At 37.9% G+C, this 14,284-nt stretch overlaps 1 protein-coding gene across 3 annotated transcripts in view; it reads right to left on the bottom strand.

Annotated features, from left to right (window-relative positions):
- Positions 1-14,284, bottom strand: part of PPP2R2C (protein phosphatase 2 regulatory subunit Bgamma) — a 142,728-nt gene that overhangs the window by 28,959 nt on the left and 99,485 nt on the right. For all 3 annotated transcript variants that reach the window (XM_050896031.1, XM_050896029.1, XM_050896030.1), the window contains one exon: positions 1,126-1,290. In XM_050896031.1, coding sequence (XP_050751988.1) covers positions 1,126-1,290 — 165 coding nt within the window. The remainder of the gene's footprint in view (positions 1-1,125; positions 1,291-14,284) is intronic.

The following is a 14,284-nucleotide window of genomic DNA, read 5'->3' as shown; positions in this document are numbered from 1 at the left end:
ATCTTCAAATGTTTTCTTCCTCCTCTCCCGCCCCTACTAATAAGATCTGCCTACCTCAAAAGGTTCAAGTAGAAACTGAATGACATGAAACCTCTTATGTGCCTGTGACACTAAGAGAATTTCTCCTGAATTTCCTTTCCAATGTTTCAACATTGCAAAAGAAACTGAAGACCCAATTCTGTGAGTTGAAAGTGTCCTAGAAGCCCCAGTCCTGAAGGTGGCTAAAGCAGAACCACCACAGTTCATTCATTGGGTTCTCAGCTCCTCATAGGAACCAGCCACACGACACAATGCCTCTGTCTGGTGGTTTTCAGTCTCAGAAGAACAGGAATAAACAGGTTGTTTGCACAAGGCAAAGTGCCCAGGCTTGCCAGATTACTGGTGGGAAGAACCAGATTCTGTCTTATCTAAAGAGCTGATAGCAAGACATTATGAACATGCATTTTCCTTCATCCGTTACTTCGAGAACAGTAACAGCCCTACATTTTAACATTTTGCTTCCTTGTTCTTATGCAGGTTTCAGATATGAACTGTGATGAATTGGTGGCTCCATCTCAAAGTCTCACAGGCTACATAAAATCACTTTAGGACAGATGACACCTTCTATACCAATACAATATCTTTTTCTTTTCTTTTCTTTTTTTTTGACACATTATTGGAAAAGTACATATAGGGAATGCTAGGCTACATTTTTAGGAAGGACCCTGACATTTTTTGGTCCAGAAAATGGATTCAAAATTTTGAAGGCACTTTGAATGACAAGATTTACTTGCTGCAGTATTCAGAACAATAGTTGTGTATTCAAAACAGTATGCTCATCTACTTAAATACTCCCCCCCCCCCCAATATGTCGTTTGTTAGGAATCACCTCTCTTTTGCTAGAGAGTTGTGGGTGCTTCACTGATCCCTGCAACAAGAACCACAAGGGCGACCAGTCACAGACATGACTGTTACCAAGTTCATAGGTAATACTTGTACAGATGAGAAAATTTTCTTCCTTTTGCTATTTTCTTTTCAACTGTGCCTGCAACTGAGAAACTAATACACTGAGGTATGCACACATTTACATGCTGTCCATGAATAAGACTTTAATGACATCTGGGGCTCAATGAAGCAAGGACTTACGCTTGGAATGTTTGTCACAGAGGGCCGATGCCCTCATGTCGCAGAGTCTCAGTGATCCTTTGCTGCTGCTGTAGACAAAGAGATTGCAGTGATGGGGATGAAACTCAGAGGCTGTAATCACTTCCGTCAGGTCCTCCATATTGGCTGGCTTTATATCTACAATGTCTGAATGGAAGTTTCATTAAGGAAAAGAGCCACTAGTCAACAATGGTTTTACAGCAGATGCCATTAGTAGGTCAACGTTTGTCCATGGTGTGCAAAGGCATCAAAGAAACAGTATTCCAGGGGATTTGGAATTCTCACCTTCATTAAAACTAATAGAAAGCAGGCAGCTGTATCTCCTGTAGTTGCTATTGAAATCACTGCTCTATCCCAGATAATACTGATTGATAGGGAACAATGTACAGCTCAGATCTCCTCACTCCAGTAAAGGCTTACTGGCTTTTATGATCATGCAACTTAAGTTAAAAAATACACGTAGCTTAAGTTAAAAGCCTCAAACAATAAATGTACTTTGTTTGCAAAGGCAAACGTGGCAAACAGATGCATTTATGCAAATAGTTTTGTGTGAATATATACTAATATAATATCCTTTCTAAAAAAAATTATGCACAGCACTGGTTTTGCTATTTGAATACTTGCAAAAGAAGCATCTGAAATGGCATTCTTGGGTTTTTATGTAAACGATGCTTACTACTGAAATCAATATGAATTTCTGTGACTGAGAACTGTACATCTGAATCATTTTACTGGATATATCTGGAACAAAAATACATCAAAGATCTAGTTTCCCAAGCACAAACCTGTCAGTTGGATTGCCAAAGACTATCCACATGAAGTATAGCTCACATAGTGCCTCTCCAACACATATATATCCACTCATACATATTACCTGCCTTGGTGAGCTTAAAAACCAGGACCCGATTAGCATGTATTTAGAGGAGAAGGCCAGCCTGTGGAAGACTGCTTATAAAGAAAAGAATGAAAGAAAGAGTCCCATGAGGGGTCTGTAAGAAAGCAGTAAGTGTAGAAGCATAAAATGAAAGAAGGATATATATGTAAAGCAGTACATTTAAATAAGATTGTACATTTTCATATGGCCCTCAGCAATCCGCTGTAGATAAGCCATCCAAATGTTAACAAATCCTTCGAACAAGAAGAGTAACATTACCCTATTTTACTGATGAGGCTGTGGTAGAGGCAATAAAGGATTTGCATAAGATCACATGGGAAATGCATGACAGAACAAACCCAGATCTACTGAGTCCCAGTTCAGTGCCCTAAACACAAATCACCTCAGTGCCTGGATTCCCCAAACACAAAATTTGAATCAGCTGATGTTCAAAATTTAAACATCTCAGAGGATAAGATAAATGAGAAAATCTGTTTTACTGATGGCAAGAGAAATCACATATCATGATACTAAGCCTGTTTCTGTTTCCACTGTGTGCGCTTCCCAAATGAAAGACCTTTAATTGATTTCTGTGGGAATGGGGCACAGTCTATCACCACCTTTACACTCTATACTTTGATCTTTCCCAAAAATGCAGATCTGGGACATTACATTAAAATTAAACATAATACAAAAGATTCAGAGATAATTATCTTGATGACTTTGCATAGACAAATACATTACACTGATGGTTTTTTTCTTACACCAAGTGGTTTAAAAAGGAAAATATCAGCAAAACTATGAATATCTTGTGACATTTAATAACAACTGGGAATGAATTAATGTTGCATTTCAACTGCCTTCCCACTTACTTGCACTATCACATTTGCATCCATCTCCAAGAATCCATCATGATTCATATGGAATTAATGTTAAGATGTAGCAACATTGATTTACCCCTTTTATAAAGCATCACTAAATATTCTTGAAAATCAACAGGAAAAAATAACCTTTATTCAGTTATTTGTATTTGGTGAATCTGTTTCAAGAAATATCTTTAAGTAAAAGCAATTGCTTTCAGTGATTGAATTGCTTTCAGGAGTTCAGAGAAATTATAGTAACTCAATACAAGAATTTCACCTCTCAGCAGAGACATGAATAATTGCTGAGTGATGAGAAAGATATAAAATATAAATAGAGTATGTGAAACAGTCATGGTAAGTATCATTTTTCTGGATGCTGAAGACAATATTGATGAATTTCCCTTCATTGCATGAAATGAATAACCCTATGCTGAATAATGAAATTAAATATTCCATTCTCCTGCCAGAAAAGCAGACAATACTTGAAACAGACTGCATTTCCAGATGTGTTCTAAATCTCCACTGAGAAAGAACCTCATTGCCTACTGAGGATCATAGAGAAAACGCACCACTGAAAATTCATTGTTTCGTTAGATTTAGAGAAAATAAAACAATAACACTTGTATTGAAGTAAACAATCAAGGGAATAGAGAGTTGCAGAAGAGATTTACCCCAAATACATTTGTAATAATAGATGGAAAAACAGCCTTTGCTTTGACAGCTATAGAACCCAATGTATCAAAAGAAGAACATGTCACACAAAAGAACATTTTCCTCCTCTCATGATTTTTGCCATCTATTCGAAAACAATCAAGTACAGCTTGACATGTGATGTGTGGGAACCGTATTTAAACTAGCATGACATGGTAAGGGCAAGCATCTCCCATGGGACATTTCACATTTCTATTTTTCCATCTTCCCTTTGTATCTTTTTCTTCCTTTTAAGTACAACGTTGCATGGCAGGAAAATATAAAAAAATTGGACCAGACAGTGTGCTTCAGAAACAGGCCCTTTGGTGAACTTGAAGAGCTCAAAGAAGAGGGAATCTGGCAGCAACTGATTAAATGAAAATTCCATTGCTAAAGGGAAAAGTATTCTAATGGTACAAATCTGTAGTTGCCTCCTATGCTAATGGCTTCCCTTGCAATCATATCTTCTGGAGGGATGTCTTGAGTGGGGCACGGTCACTCTCCCCCAGTTCACTCACATCTGAAATACCAGTCACATCTGACTCCTATTGTACCACGTGTAATGTGGTTCATTTTCAGAGTATGGACAAAACAACAAGGACCAAAGCTATCTAAGACAGAAAGACCAAAAAGTTCACCATTGGCAGTGCACTAGGATATAATTCTATTGTCCTAAAAAAGCTGGTATTCCTGTGCCTGAACAGGGTAGCAATTTCCCCTAAGAAAATGAAAAAGATCTTCACACTGCTTTGACTCCCACACATGCTTGCCAAGAACGAGGCATTTCGATCCCTGGTAGATACTTGCACTAAGGGAAGGCTGAACTGGCACCTTGCCAGCGATGAGCTGGAATGCATTGGCAGTCTTTTAATTCATTAACATTCAAACAAGGAACCGAAAACATCTTCTTGGTCGCAAAAAATAGAACAGGTCTGTCCCTCCTAACCCAACTGTTTGCCGTCTTATATACCAGCTCTCCTCTCCATTACTTGGCTCAGTGAAATAGGATAAAGCTACGAAGAGGCCAACAGATTTTCTAGATGGTCTCCACAGCAAAATGGAAATGAAAGGTCTAGTATGCTTGGAGACCACAATGGTGAGAGATGATGTTCTTACAGTTGGGTTAGTAGAGCTACAAGACCAGGAGTTAATTTTGGGAAAGGCAACAAAGATACTCAAGGCAATGTAATCTTTAACTTTGGCTAAGAGTGTCTATGTTGCTTTCCCAAAATTATTCAAGAACAGAGGTATAACATAGGAGAGCAAGCAGGCAGGACAGGACCTGACTGAGAGGAGAAAGGAGGCTTCAGGGAAAGATCTGAGGGAGGGGACGGAGGGAAGAAAAGCAGTGGGAGAGGAAGGAGGAAAGAGCATAAGGAAAGGTATGATTAAAAACCTGCAATGATACGCAGCGTGAGGGATGCAATCTGAGTACACCATTCAGTTATATGGTATGTGTCATGGTTTAACCCCAGCTGCCAACTAAGCACCACACAGCCGCTCGCTCACTCCCCCCCAGTGGAATGGGGGAGAGAATCAGAAGAGTAGAAGTGAGAAAACCGTGGGTTGAGAGAAAGATGGTTTAATAGGTAAAGCAAAAGCGGCATGCGCAAGCAAAGCAAAACAAGGAATTCATTCACCACTTCCCATCGGCAGGCAGGTGTTCAGCCATCTCCAGGAAAGCAGGGCTCCATCACACGTAACGGTTACTTGGGAAGACAAACACCATCACTCCGAACGTCCCCCTGCCTCCTTCTTCTTCCCCCAGCTTTATATGCTGAGCATGACATCATATGGTATGGAATATCCCTTTGGTCAGCTGGGGTCAGCTGTCCCGGCTGTGTCCCCTCCCAACTTCTTGTGCACCCCCAGCCTACTCACTGGCGGGACGGTATGAGAAGCAGAAAAGGCCTTGGCTCTGTGTAAGCACTGCTCAGCAATAACTAAAACATCCCCATATTATCAACACTGTTTTCAGCACATATCTGAAACATAGCTCCATAGTAGCTACTGTGAAGAAAATTAACTCTATCCCAGCCAAAACCAGTACAGTATGTTTAGTTCTAATCCAGAATTTCATGCTGCTGTTGTGCAGCTGATATTAAAATAAGGATGACAGGAGGAAGAAGATTTTTTCCACTGCCTCTGGGCCACTGATCTAACAGAGATATCCTCCTCTGGGAGAAGTCACTCCGTAAAGTTCCTTTTAGTGCAGGTTACAAAGACGACCCTCACCTTGATCCAAAATTCACATTAATCAGACTTCTCCACTTGATCAGCTAGAATATAAATGAGCACGCCTGCTTTATGCTCATGCCAAAACATGTATAATGAGAATGTGGAAAATCCATAGGGTTCCTGCTGAGCAAAAAAGGTTCCAGAATGAATTTCCTTGTATGATAATGAAAACATAGCAGTCTCCTCAAAACAGATTAAATTTCCTTTGTAGCAAACAGTATGCATAAAGAAACAGCTGCTTCGTCTTCCTGAAACCATCAAGGAATTCTATAAGAAACTGAATTTTGTAGACAACATACTTGCAACTCACAAGCTAGAGCATATCGAGGACTGAATCTTATATCATTATTTTGGAATCATTTTTATACGATTTGAGGGTTCACTGCAAGAAGGAAATCATTGGTATAGTCAGATGAATGCTACAGGAAAAAAAATTAACTGACCCTCCTTTATTCAACTGCAATGAAGGACAGAGGCTTTCTTTAGAAAGCCAGACAAAATTTTCCATAACAACTTCATAAGAAAACCAAAATTCTCATCTTTCTTATTTCAATATATGCTGATGTGATACTTCATTTTTACCCCTGCGTGGGACTTTGGTTTTTGCAATCTTTAAGCACTTTCAAAAAATAAACTTCAGCATAATATATCTTCCCAAACCTGGCTGTTCCCTGTGTTTTCCACAGAGGTTTGTTCCAGCTCCTAATTTTGTCTGCATCTCACACCTACATTCTAGCCTACTCCTAGAAAGATTCACTGACTAGTAGTTGAAATCAATAGCAATTCATAGGAGATGCCAGGGCTTCAGTTTAGGGTAATTGATTACTGTGGTCCTGCTGAGGCTCTACACTTTTAATATAAGCATTTCTCTGAGTGGTTTCCTCTGTTAGTCATTTAGTGTGCACTATTTTCATTACAAGGAGGGAACTGTGATGCTTACAAATCAAGCTCTACCAGTTTTACACTTCCTACATGGTGATTATATCATTCCTATACCATGTGCCAGCTGAGGGAATTAATTCCAAATGGCTACAGTTTTCTTCCAGGTTGTGTACGTCAGGGGAGCAGGGACAGAATCAGGCCTCAGTATGCTTGATAACATGATGTGATTATGTCAATCTTATTACAAAAGAAAGAAGCAAGCCATAACTTCTAAATAACCATCCACTTACTCCTTTCTTCTCATTTCTTAAAGACACACCGTATGTTTTCACTGTTGAATGACAATTCTACAATAGGCATGTCATGACAGTAAGGACACCATTGGATACAGTCCAACTTCTGAATCTCTGTCTTTCAGACTTGTTGTCCAAGAGTCAAGGGTTTCTGGAATGGATTGTCAATAGGTTAATGGATTTGGCCTTTTCTTCAAATTCCAGTGTTTTACCTTAAGCAGAGAGATGACCCAGTATTTATATTCTAAGTACCCCTAATAGCCACAGTGTCAATGCTTTTTATCACACAGCATTCGCCCACTGCTCCACTAAAAGCATGTACTGTATGTGTTATATTAAAAGCCCAGAGAGTTGCAATTACGTTGTCTGTACCATTTGACTCTTCTGAACCACAAAAGCAGAAACTGCTGCATAAGTGTGTGCTCCTTGAAGCTGTCTTGGACCTAATATCTGCTAATGCAAGGTATTGATCCATACTTGAAAATTACTTAGTAGTACAATGTCAGCCCAATTCCATTTTTAATTCCATGGTCTTTATAAAATGATTCTTCGGACATCATACTGGAGTTGGGAACTCTGGCAACAGTCTCACATCAGTGGTGATTTGCTGAAAATATCAGTTTAAATGGCTTGATTTTGATTGGCAATAAAACGTCTCCATCAAAGGTGTTTAGATGGTGCCATTATGATAGTACAAAGGCTTCAGACAGCTTTTTTCTGTATTTTTCCTCATATCAGGATTATGAGATACAGAAAGAGTAAAAACTTCTATGGGCTTTTAGCTTTATGTGGAAGGCCGAGTCATAGACAATTATGTTAGGTGCTGTGCAAACACAAAGTAAAGGGATTGTTCATAATATAAAGAACAAGTACAAAGTGCATACAAAGAAGAGATTAAGTAACGTTAACACAGTTCTGTGGACTTCTGAGATTTCTTAACTCAAGGATTACAGCCTAAATTAGATGAAAAAGAGATGTTACTGGAAGAAGAGAAGACATGGTCATAGCTAAGAGGCTACAGTAGCAATAAACTTTCCAGCTACTCAGCTAGAACTAGCCACGAAAGAGAATTTGGCCATGTTAGGTAAACAAGAGGTATAAAAACTAAGCTACTGTTGAGATCTAGCTCACCCAGAGACAGGATGATATATTCAGTACATCCTCCTGTCTTATTGGTAATACACCTTTATACAGTGTAGGTAATAAGGAGGTCTGCGTGCTGGAGTGGTGCTCCTTGGGCAATGGCCTCACATTTATGCTCAGCGTACCACTGTTGGTACAAGATGGCCCGTGCTTCCTCACAATCTAATATCTAAAGCTTCAGCCAGATTCGTGCCTAATTTAGCTTTCTGTTTCTGTCTTCTAACACCATAAAAGTTAGAAAACATGAGGAGCACAGAGGTGAACATTCAGACCCTTTAAATGAACGAAGTTTATGAACCAAGACGTCACTGGTTTAGCTGGCAGCTGATAGGAACCAGAGTCCCTCAGGACTAAGGAACTAACAAGACTTGTTCAAGGCAGAACAGGAAGCCAGGGACGGAACTTAAATACCAAACTTCTGAAACAAAGCTGCAACTCCTGGACTTTCTGTCTCAAGTTTTATTCGGAATTGGAGATATTTGTCAAGAAATTGAAAGTAGTATTAGGAAACATTTTCCATTCATTAAGTTCAAAGCAAAGGAGAGACAGTATTGGTGTCAATGTTTTACAGATAACGAAACTGAGGCATGAAGTGGTAAAGGTTTGGCAAAGGTCAACTTAAGGGCTAGCAAGAGCAATAGTTCTGGATTCTGCTTTAGTGATCTCTCCCCTCCCTACCCACAGTACTCCAGGCATGTGAGTATTCACTCAGTTCTTTTCTTGGTCGGTTGGCTTTGAGAGGTTCTTTTGTTATTACTACATTTGTCCTTTGGAATTTTTTCCCCAGAATGCAGACCAGACTAAAGACTCATTCTGAATTTGAGAGATCTCATTCTGATCTTTGTAACATCAGAATTACTTTGCATTCCTATTATGTCAGTAGAATAAAACCAGAAAGCAGCAAGAAACCCCCGAGTCTTCATTATGCAAATATTACTTGAAAAAAGAATCAACGTATTTTAAATGTACTCAGTCAAATTTTAGGAAATTGCTTTTACTGCCATACATTCAGTAAACGTCACAGACTTTGCTGTATGCAAGTTGAAGAAAAACAAATCTAATGTATAAGAGAAACTGCCTATGGAGTAGCTGTAACATTTGAATAAGTGTTGAAAGCAGAGAATTGTAGAATAGCACTGCTAGGAAAAGAGAATATTTAAAATGGTGCAAGTCATGTCCAAACTTTCTCATAGATAGGCCTGTTTATATACATTGCAACCATTAATTTACTTAGAGAATAATGAATTTAGAAGTAGATACTGGAAAATTTTAATTTATTTAAGAATTGAATTTTTGGCTTGTTTTTTAGAACAGAACACCCACATTTTCATCTGTAGACACAGTCACATGCCTGCTTTAGCCACAACCATATGCACATTCAAATTTTCAAGAGCAAAGAAATCATTATCTGCATATACACAGCTGAGAGCAAAATTAAGTGGATGAGTCAACAGAGGAAGACCTGCCTTTGTAACTGCACATCTGCATTTTTCTGTGTGCAGTACTCAGTCACTGAAAGGCTGCAAAGTCATATTTAGTTGATACATTTGCATATTAATTAATTATGATTTCTCCAAAACTATTGTGGGATGCTTAACATTACATTTGGAATATAAATACCAGAAGAGCCTCAGGTACATATAAATTATTAATAGAAGAGACCTATTAAGTCACCTAGCTCAGCTTCTCTTAGGTAGTACTATTCTATGTAGTATGATAAGTGGCACCATGTATCACATACTAGCAAGGGTTCCAAGAAAAGAGTTCAACTTCAACATAATAATGCAAGGATAAATTATAAACTAAAGCAATATCATCTCATCATTCACAAACCTGCTTTCCTGAAATCAATGAGATGTTTAAAAGAGAACTGAGAGGGATCTACTCAGTTTGCTGGATCCAGTCCCTGGTAGTACAGAGAAATACAACATATATAACTTCCTAAACTCCATCTTAAAAGTAGCCAGGGATTGCTTCCCACATAACTTGGAAAGAAGAGATAAAATGCCTGGTGTTTTTTGTTTTGTTTTTTTAAATGAATAACCTATGCGCTAACAGGTAGTACCATCAAGAAATTTCTTCTTGATAATTATTAAAATCCCATGCAGCTGAGGAAGACGTGCCTGTTAAAAGGCAGACACAGAACTTCCAGTTGGAGAGTGTACTCTTTAGACCATTTTGGTGGGGATTTTTCTTTCCCGATATGCAATTTATTCTTCCATATACATTTCAGACAACCCCAATACAGCAGTATTTGTACCCAGTAGAGTAGAATAATTCCGTATTTTAACTGAAGTTACAATTCAAGTCACAAAGGACTCATTTTTTGCAAAATTTAGCTAGCTAGAAGTGTCTTCTAGAACATAACACTCTCCCCTTCCCTGCATGTTTGTTGTGGAAGCAGTCAAATAAAATTATCTTCAAAAATAGCCAGATACTTCTGAAAAATAGGTACTTTAAAAATACTAATAAAGGCTTACATTTAGAATTTATACTGATATTTCTGACTACAACTAACTTTGCACTGCCAAGAAATCCCTGAACATGAGCAACGCGAAAATGAAAATGAGGAACAGATTCAGTTCTCATGAGAAACTCCATAGTGAAAGTTTTCCAAATCATCTATATTAAATTATAAAAGACACCCGATTAAAACCTTTTGGCAGGACTTGTTATCTAGTTGCTTAATTTATGTGAAAGGGTTTACAAAAGTGCCCATCAGCTTGGTCTCTAGGCACTGCAGAGAAATACGGATTCCAGGGGTGTGAAACATCAGTATTATTCTCCAAGGCAAAGGGGTTCAATATGCACAGCTGTCTGCCTGTTTGTTTGTTTGATGTGCTTTCAGAACATTGATTCCAGACAAGTCACATAGCTTGTAGTCAGTATGAAAACAGTCAAAATAGACTTATTCTTAACTCTGGTGTTGTAACTTTGTTAAAGTTAATATTGCCTTTATTTACAGAGCATTTTTATTCCAAAGGCCCTAAAAGTGACCTCCCTTAACTATTGCAATTTCACATGCAATGGCACTACTGAAGTGCAGTCCTTGCCAGTGTGTATTATGACAACAGAAAAGAGAGAAATGTCTACATTAATGAGAAGTACCCTGGCTACTTCAATAGTGAGAAAAGCTTCTATGGTCTCAGGTTTTAAAGACTCAAATAGAACACAGAGGTACAGACTGCAAGCTTTACAATACCCAACATCACCGTGTGAGCATTTTTATGACATCTCTGTTCTTGTATGGAATACTCTTCAAGCCGAAAGATTTTAGCCAATGAGCAAAGCAAGTTATATTTTCTTCTTCTTTATGTTAATACTCTGCAAAAGATTGTGCTTTGCAAGGTTAATTTCAAGTCCAAACTCACATGGGAATGAGAATAATTAGACTCATTTAAGAGAATTCTCCCCTCTGGCAGAGCTGATTAAATTATTTATACATTATCTTTTCGTATAATTGTACCTAGAACTGTGTAAATGGTTTTTTTGTCTAACTTTCAATAAATTCATAATACATGTTTTTCAAGTTGAATACACCACCTGCACCTGTGACAATAGAGAATGGCTCATTTTTAAAATGCTTCAATGAGAAATTAGTCCAGAGGGAAACAGAAGCATGCAATTTAAAGGCTTCCACAATGACACCATACAGATTAAAACTCATCAACTGAAGAAATAAAATTAGTAAGGCAATAAATCTTGGACTGAAGCCTGTTACCCATTTCCACAGGAGTAACTTCATTGACTGCAGCCACATTACACTAAAATATGAGTGCTACTTAGCTGAGTATCAGCTCTGAGATGTGACCCTTTATCTGTAATTTAATATTTCTTGCTATATTTCCCAAGTCCCTCTTTGCTAAGGATCTCAGATTCTGGATAAAACCTGAAAATTCTAATGGAATAAACCACTAGGGTGAAAAAGAAAATCTGGTTGGTGATGCTAACATTCATTTCAGCTCTACTAAGCGCTCTTTCTCTCTTCAATAGCAATAAACTTGAGAAGGCTTGAGATAATATTGTAAAGGGTATTCCGGGTACAAAATAGTAACTTGTTTGCTACATTCAGAAGAATAACAGTCCCAATTAAATTGGAAAGCAATTGGCTCTATGGAGATCTGTGAAAAGACATCTTTGCACCTATTGTAAAATTCTAAGTACCTTCTATAGTTGCGTTGCCTAGATCACTCTACAAACACATGAATACAGTGAAATCCCAGTGCTGTTCTTTAATGAACTTTTAAGGAGTTCTGAAATGGCTTTTATGGGCTCAGGATTTCACACTATTCTTTATCATTTGCTGCAACTCCATTCAATTTTCTTTTTCCTTTTTGCAATTCACTATACAGTTTTAAAGACCAAGAGTATTTTAATGCCTCTGGCTATGTTTTTCCTTACCTCTGCAGCAACTAAATAATGGGTATGTGTGTCTATCTGAGGACAACTGCATTAGAGAAGACAGAGGGTTAGATAAAGAAATCCATTAAAAGGGTAACATAATCACATACTTATTCATTCAAGTTGTGTATGGACAGGAGTGATAAGTAAGAAAATTATGTATTCTGATTAACAAATTAATATTTTTATTAAACAATAAATCTGTGGTGCAGTAATTATCCCAAGGCTATAGCTATGCTCAAATCTCCTTAAATTAACTTCTTTAAAAGCAGCTCCAGAAAAAGGAAGAGACTGGTCTTTGCCAAGAATGCAAAGGCCTCAGCTATAATTAGTTTTTCACAGCCAGGCTCAACTCTTCCATTTTATTTATTTTTGGAGGATGGCTAGATAGGGAATATTTTCATAGCACTATCCCATGCCCTGAAGACACTGATATCTGACACACCAGCCATGTATTGTTTGCTTTTGCTGCAATGTACATTTCAGCTGTATGGCAGGAGGGTCTCAGTCAGTGATTCAATGCTAAAATACTGTTTAACTAGCTCTGATATCGCTCCTTTGGCTATCAGATGTGCTCTGTCATCCAATTCTCTCTGACTGGCTGATAGTCAAATTCCTGAGATAGGAGTCAATTTAAGGTGATGAGAATAGTTAAAAAGCATTTGTTTCTGACGAGGATCATAAAGTATCCTCTGGCAAGAAACAAAACCAAACAAAAGTCTTGAAGGACCACTTTTGCAAATTTAATCATGGTTTTCCGAGCTCCCTAAATGTGGACTTAAAGTCTCCTAAGAGATGCTGAGACTTCTCTGTATTTCTTGAACACAAATCATCCTTGAGGTCCTTATAGTCCCTACTCACACAGCCTTACTGCTATAATTATTATCTATTATTTGAATTACAGCAGTTAGTTATAAAGACTGCAATTTGCACAAGATAACATATAAACACACAACTGTTCCTGCTCTGAAAAGTTTAAAAACTGTACTCAATTAAGATATTCTACAATAGGTGATGACCACATCAGAAATAATGTTGTGTCCAAACGGATGTAGTTTTACCTCAACAGAAGCAGAAGAACCAATTCAATGCCTGTTGTAGAAGCTGTATCTATGTTAGTGTCTACAAGACAAAGTCATTTAGGTGATCCTAGAAATGCAGTTCTCTCTTGGCACTTTGCACTAGGGACACACAGAATTTTTCTTATAAATGATCTCTTGAGAATTCATGAAAGGCTCTGTTTACTATCAGGATTCTACACAGTTCAGAGATGATGACAACTTCCGGTTACACATACTTACCTATTTCCTAATTTTATTCCTCAATTGACACTAAAAACATTTCTTGTGTGATTTTAATAAAAGAATCCCTACTGCATTCTTCCTAACAGGCAGCAAAAACACACATTAAGGACTTTCCCAGCTACCACATTTCTAAAATCCTTATTCTGGTGGTCACATGAGATATTTTGTTTAAAGCTTAAAATTCTTTACTTTATGCCACGTTTGACTACAGTGGTTAGAAAGAACAGGTGCCTGATGCATTGTTTAATTACACACCCACAGAGCCAGCATGGTCCCCAGTCTAGCAGTTAGAGAATTCTTTCCTCCTTTTATATTCTTCTTAATTATTATTTATCTAGTATTACATATCCAATTAGGGTGGACCCCTACAGAATCTAAAACAGTTTAAAGAAAAATCAGGCTTTATTTGATCATTGATATCTAGTAATACAGCTCCATTAAAACGACGATTGG

The sequence above is a fragment of the Gymnogyps californianus genome, chromosome 4 (assembly GCF_018139145.2).
Source record: "Gymnogyps californianus isolate 813 chromosome 4, ASM1813914v2, whole genome shotgun sequence".
In the NCBI taxonomy this organism is placed as follows: Eukaryota; Metazoa; Chordata; class Aves; order Accipitriformes; family Cathartidae; genus Gymnogyps; species Gymnogyps californianus.
Note: the sequence above shows the minus strand (reverse complement) of the source record. Positions and strands in the feature narration are given on the sequence as shown.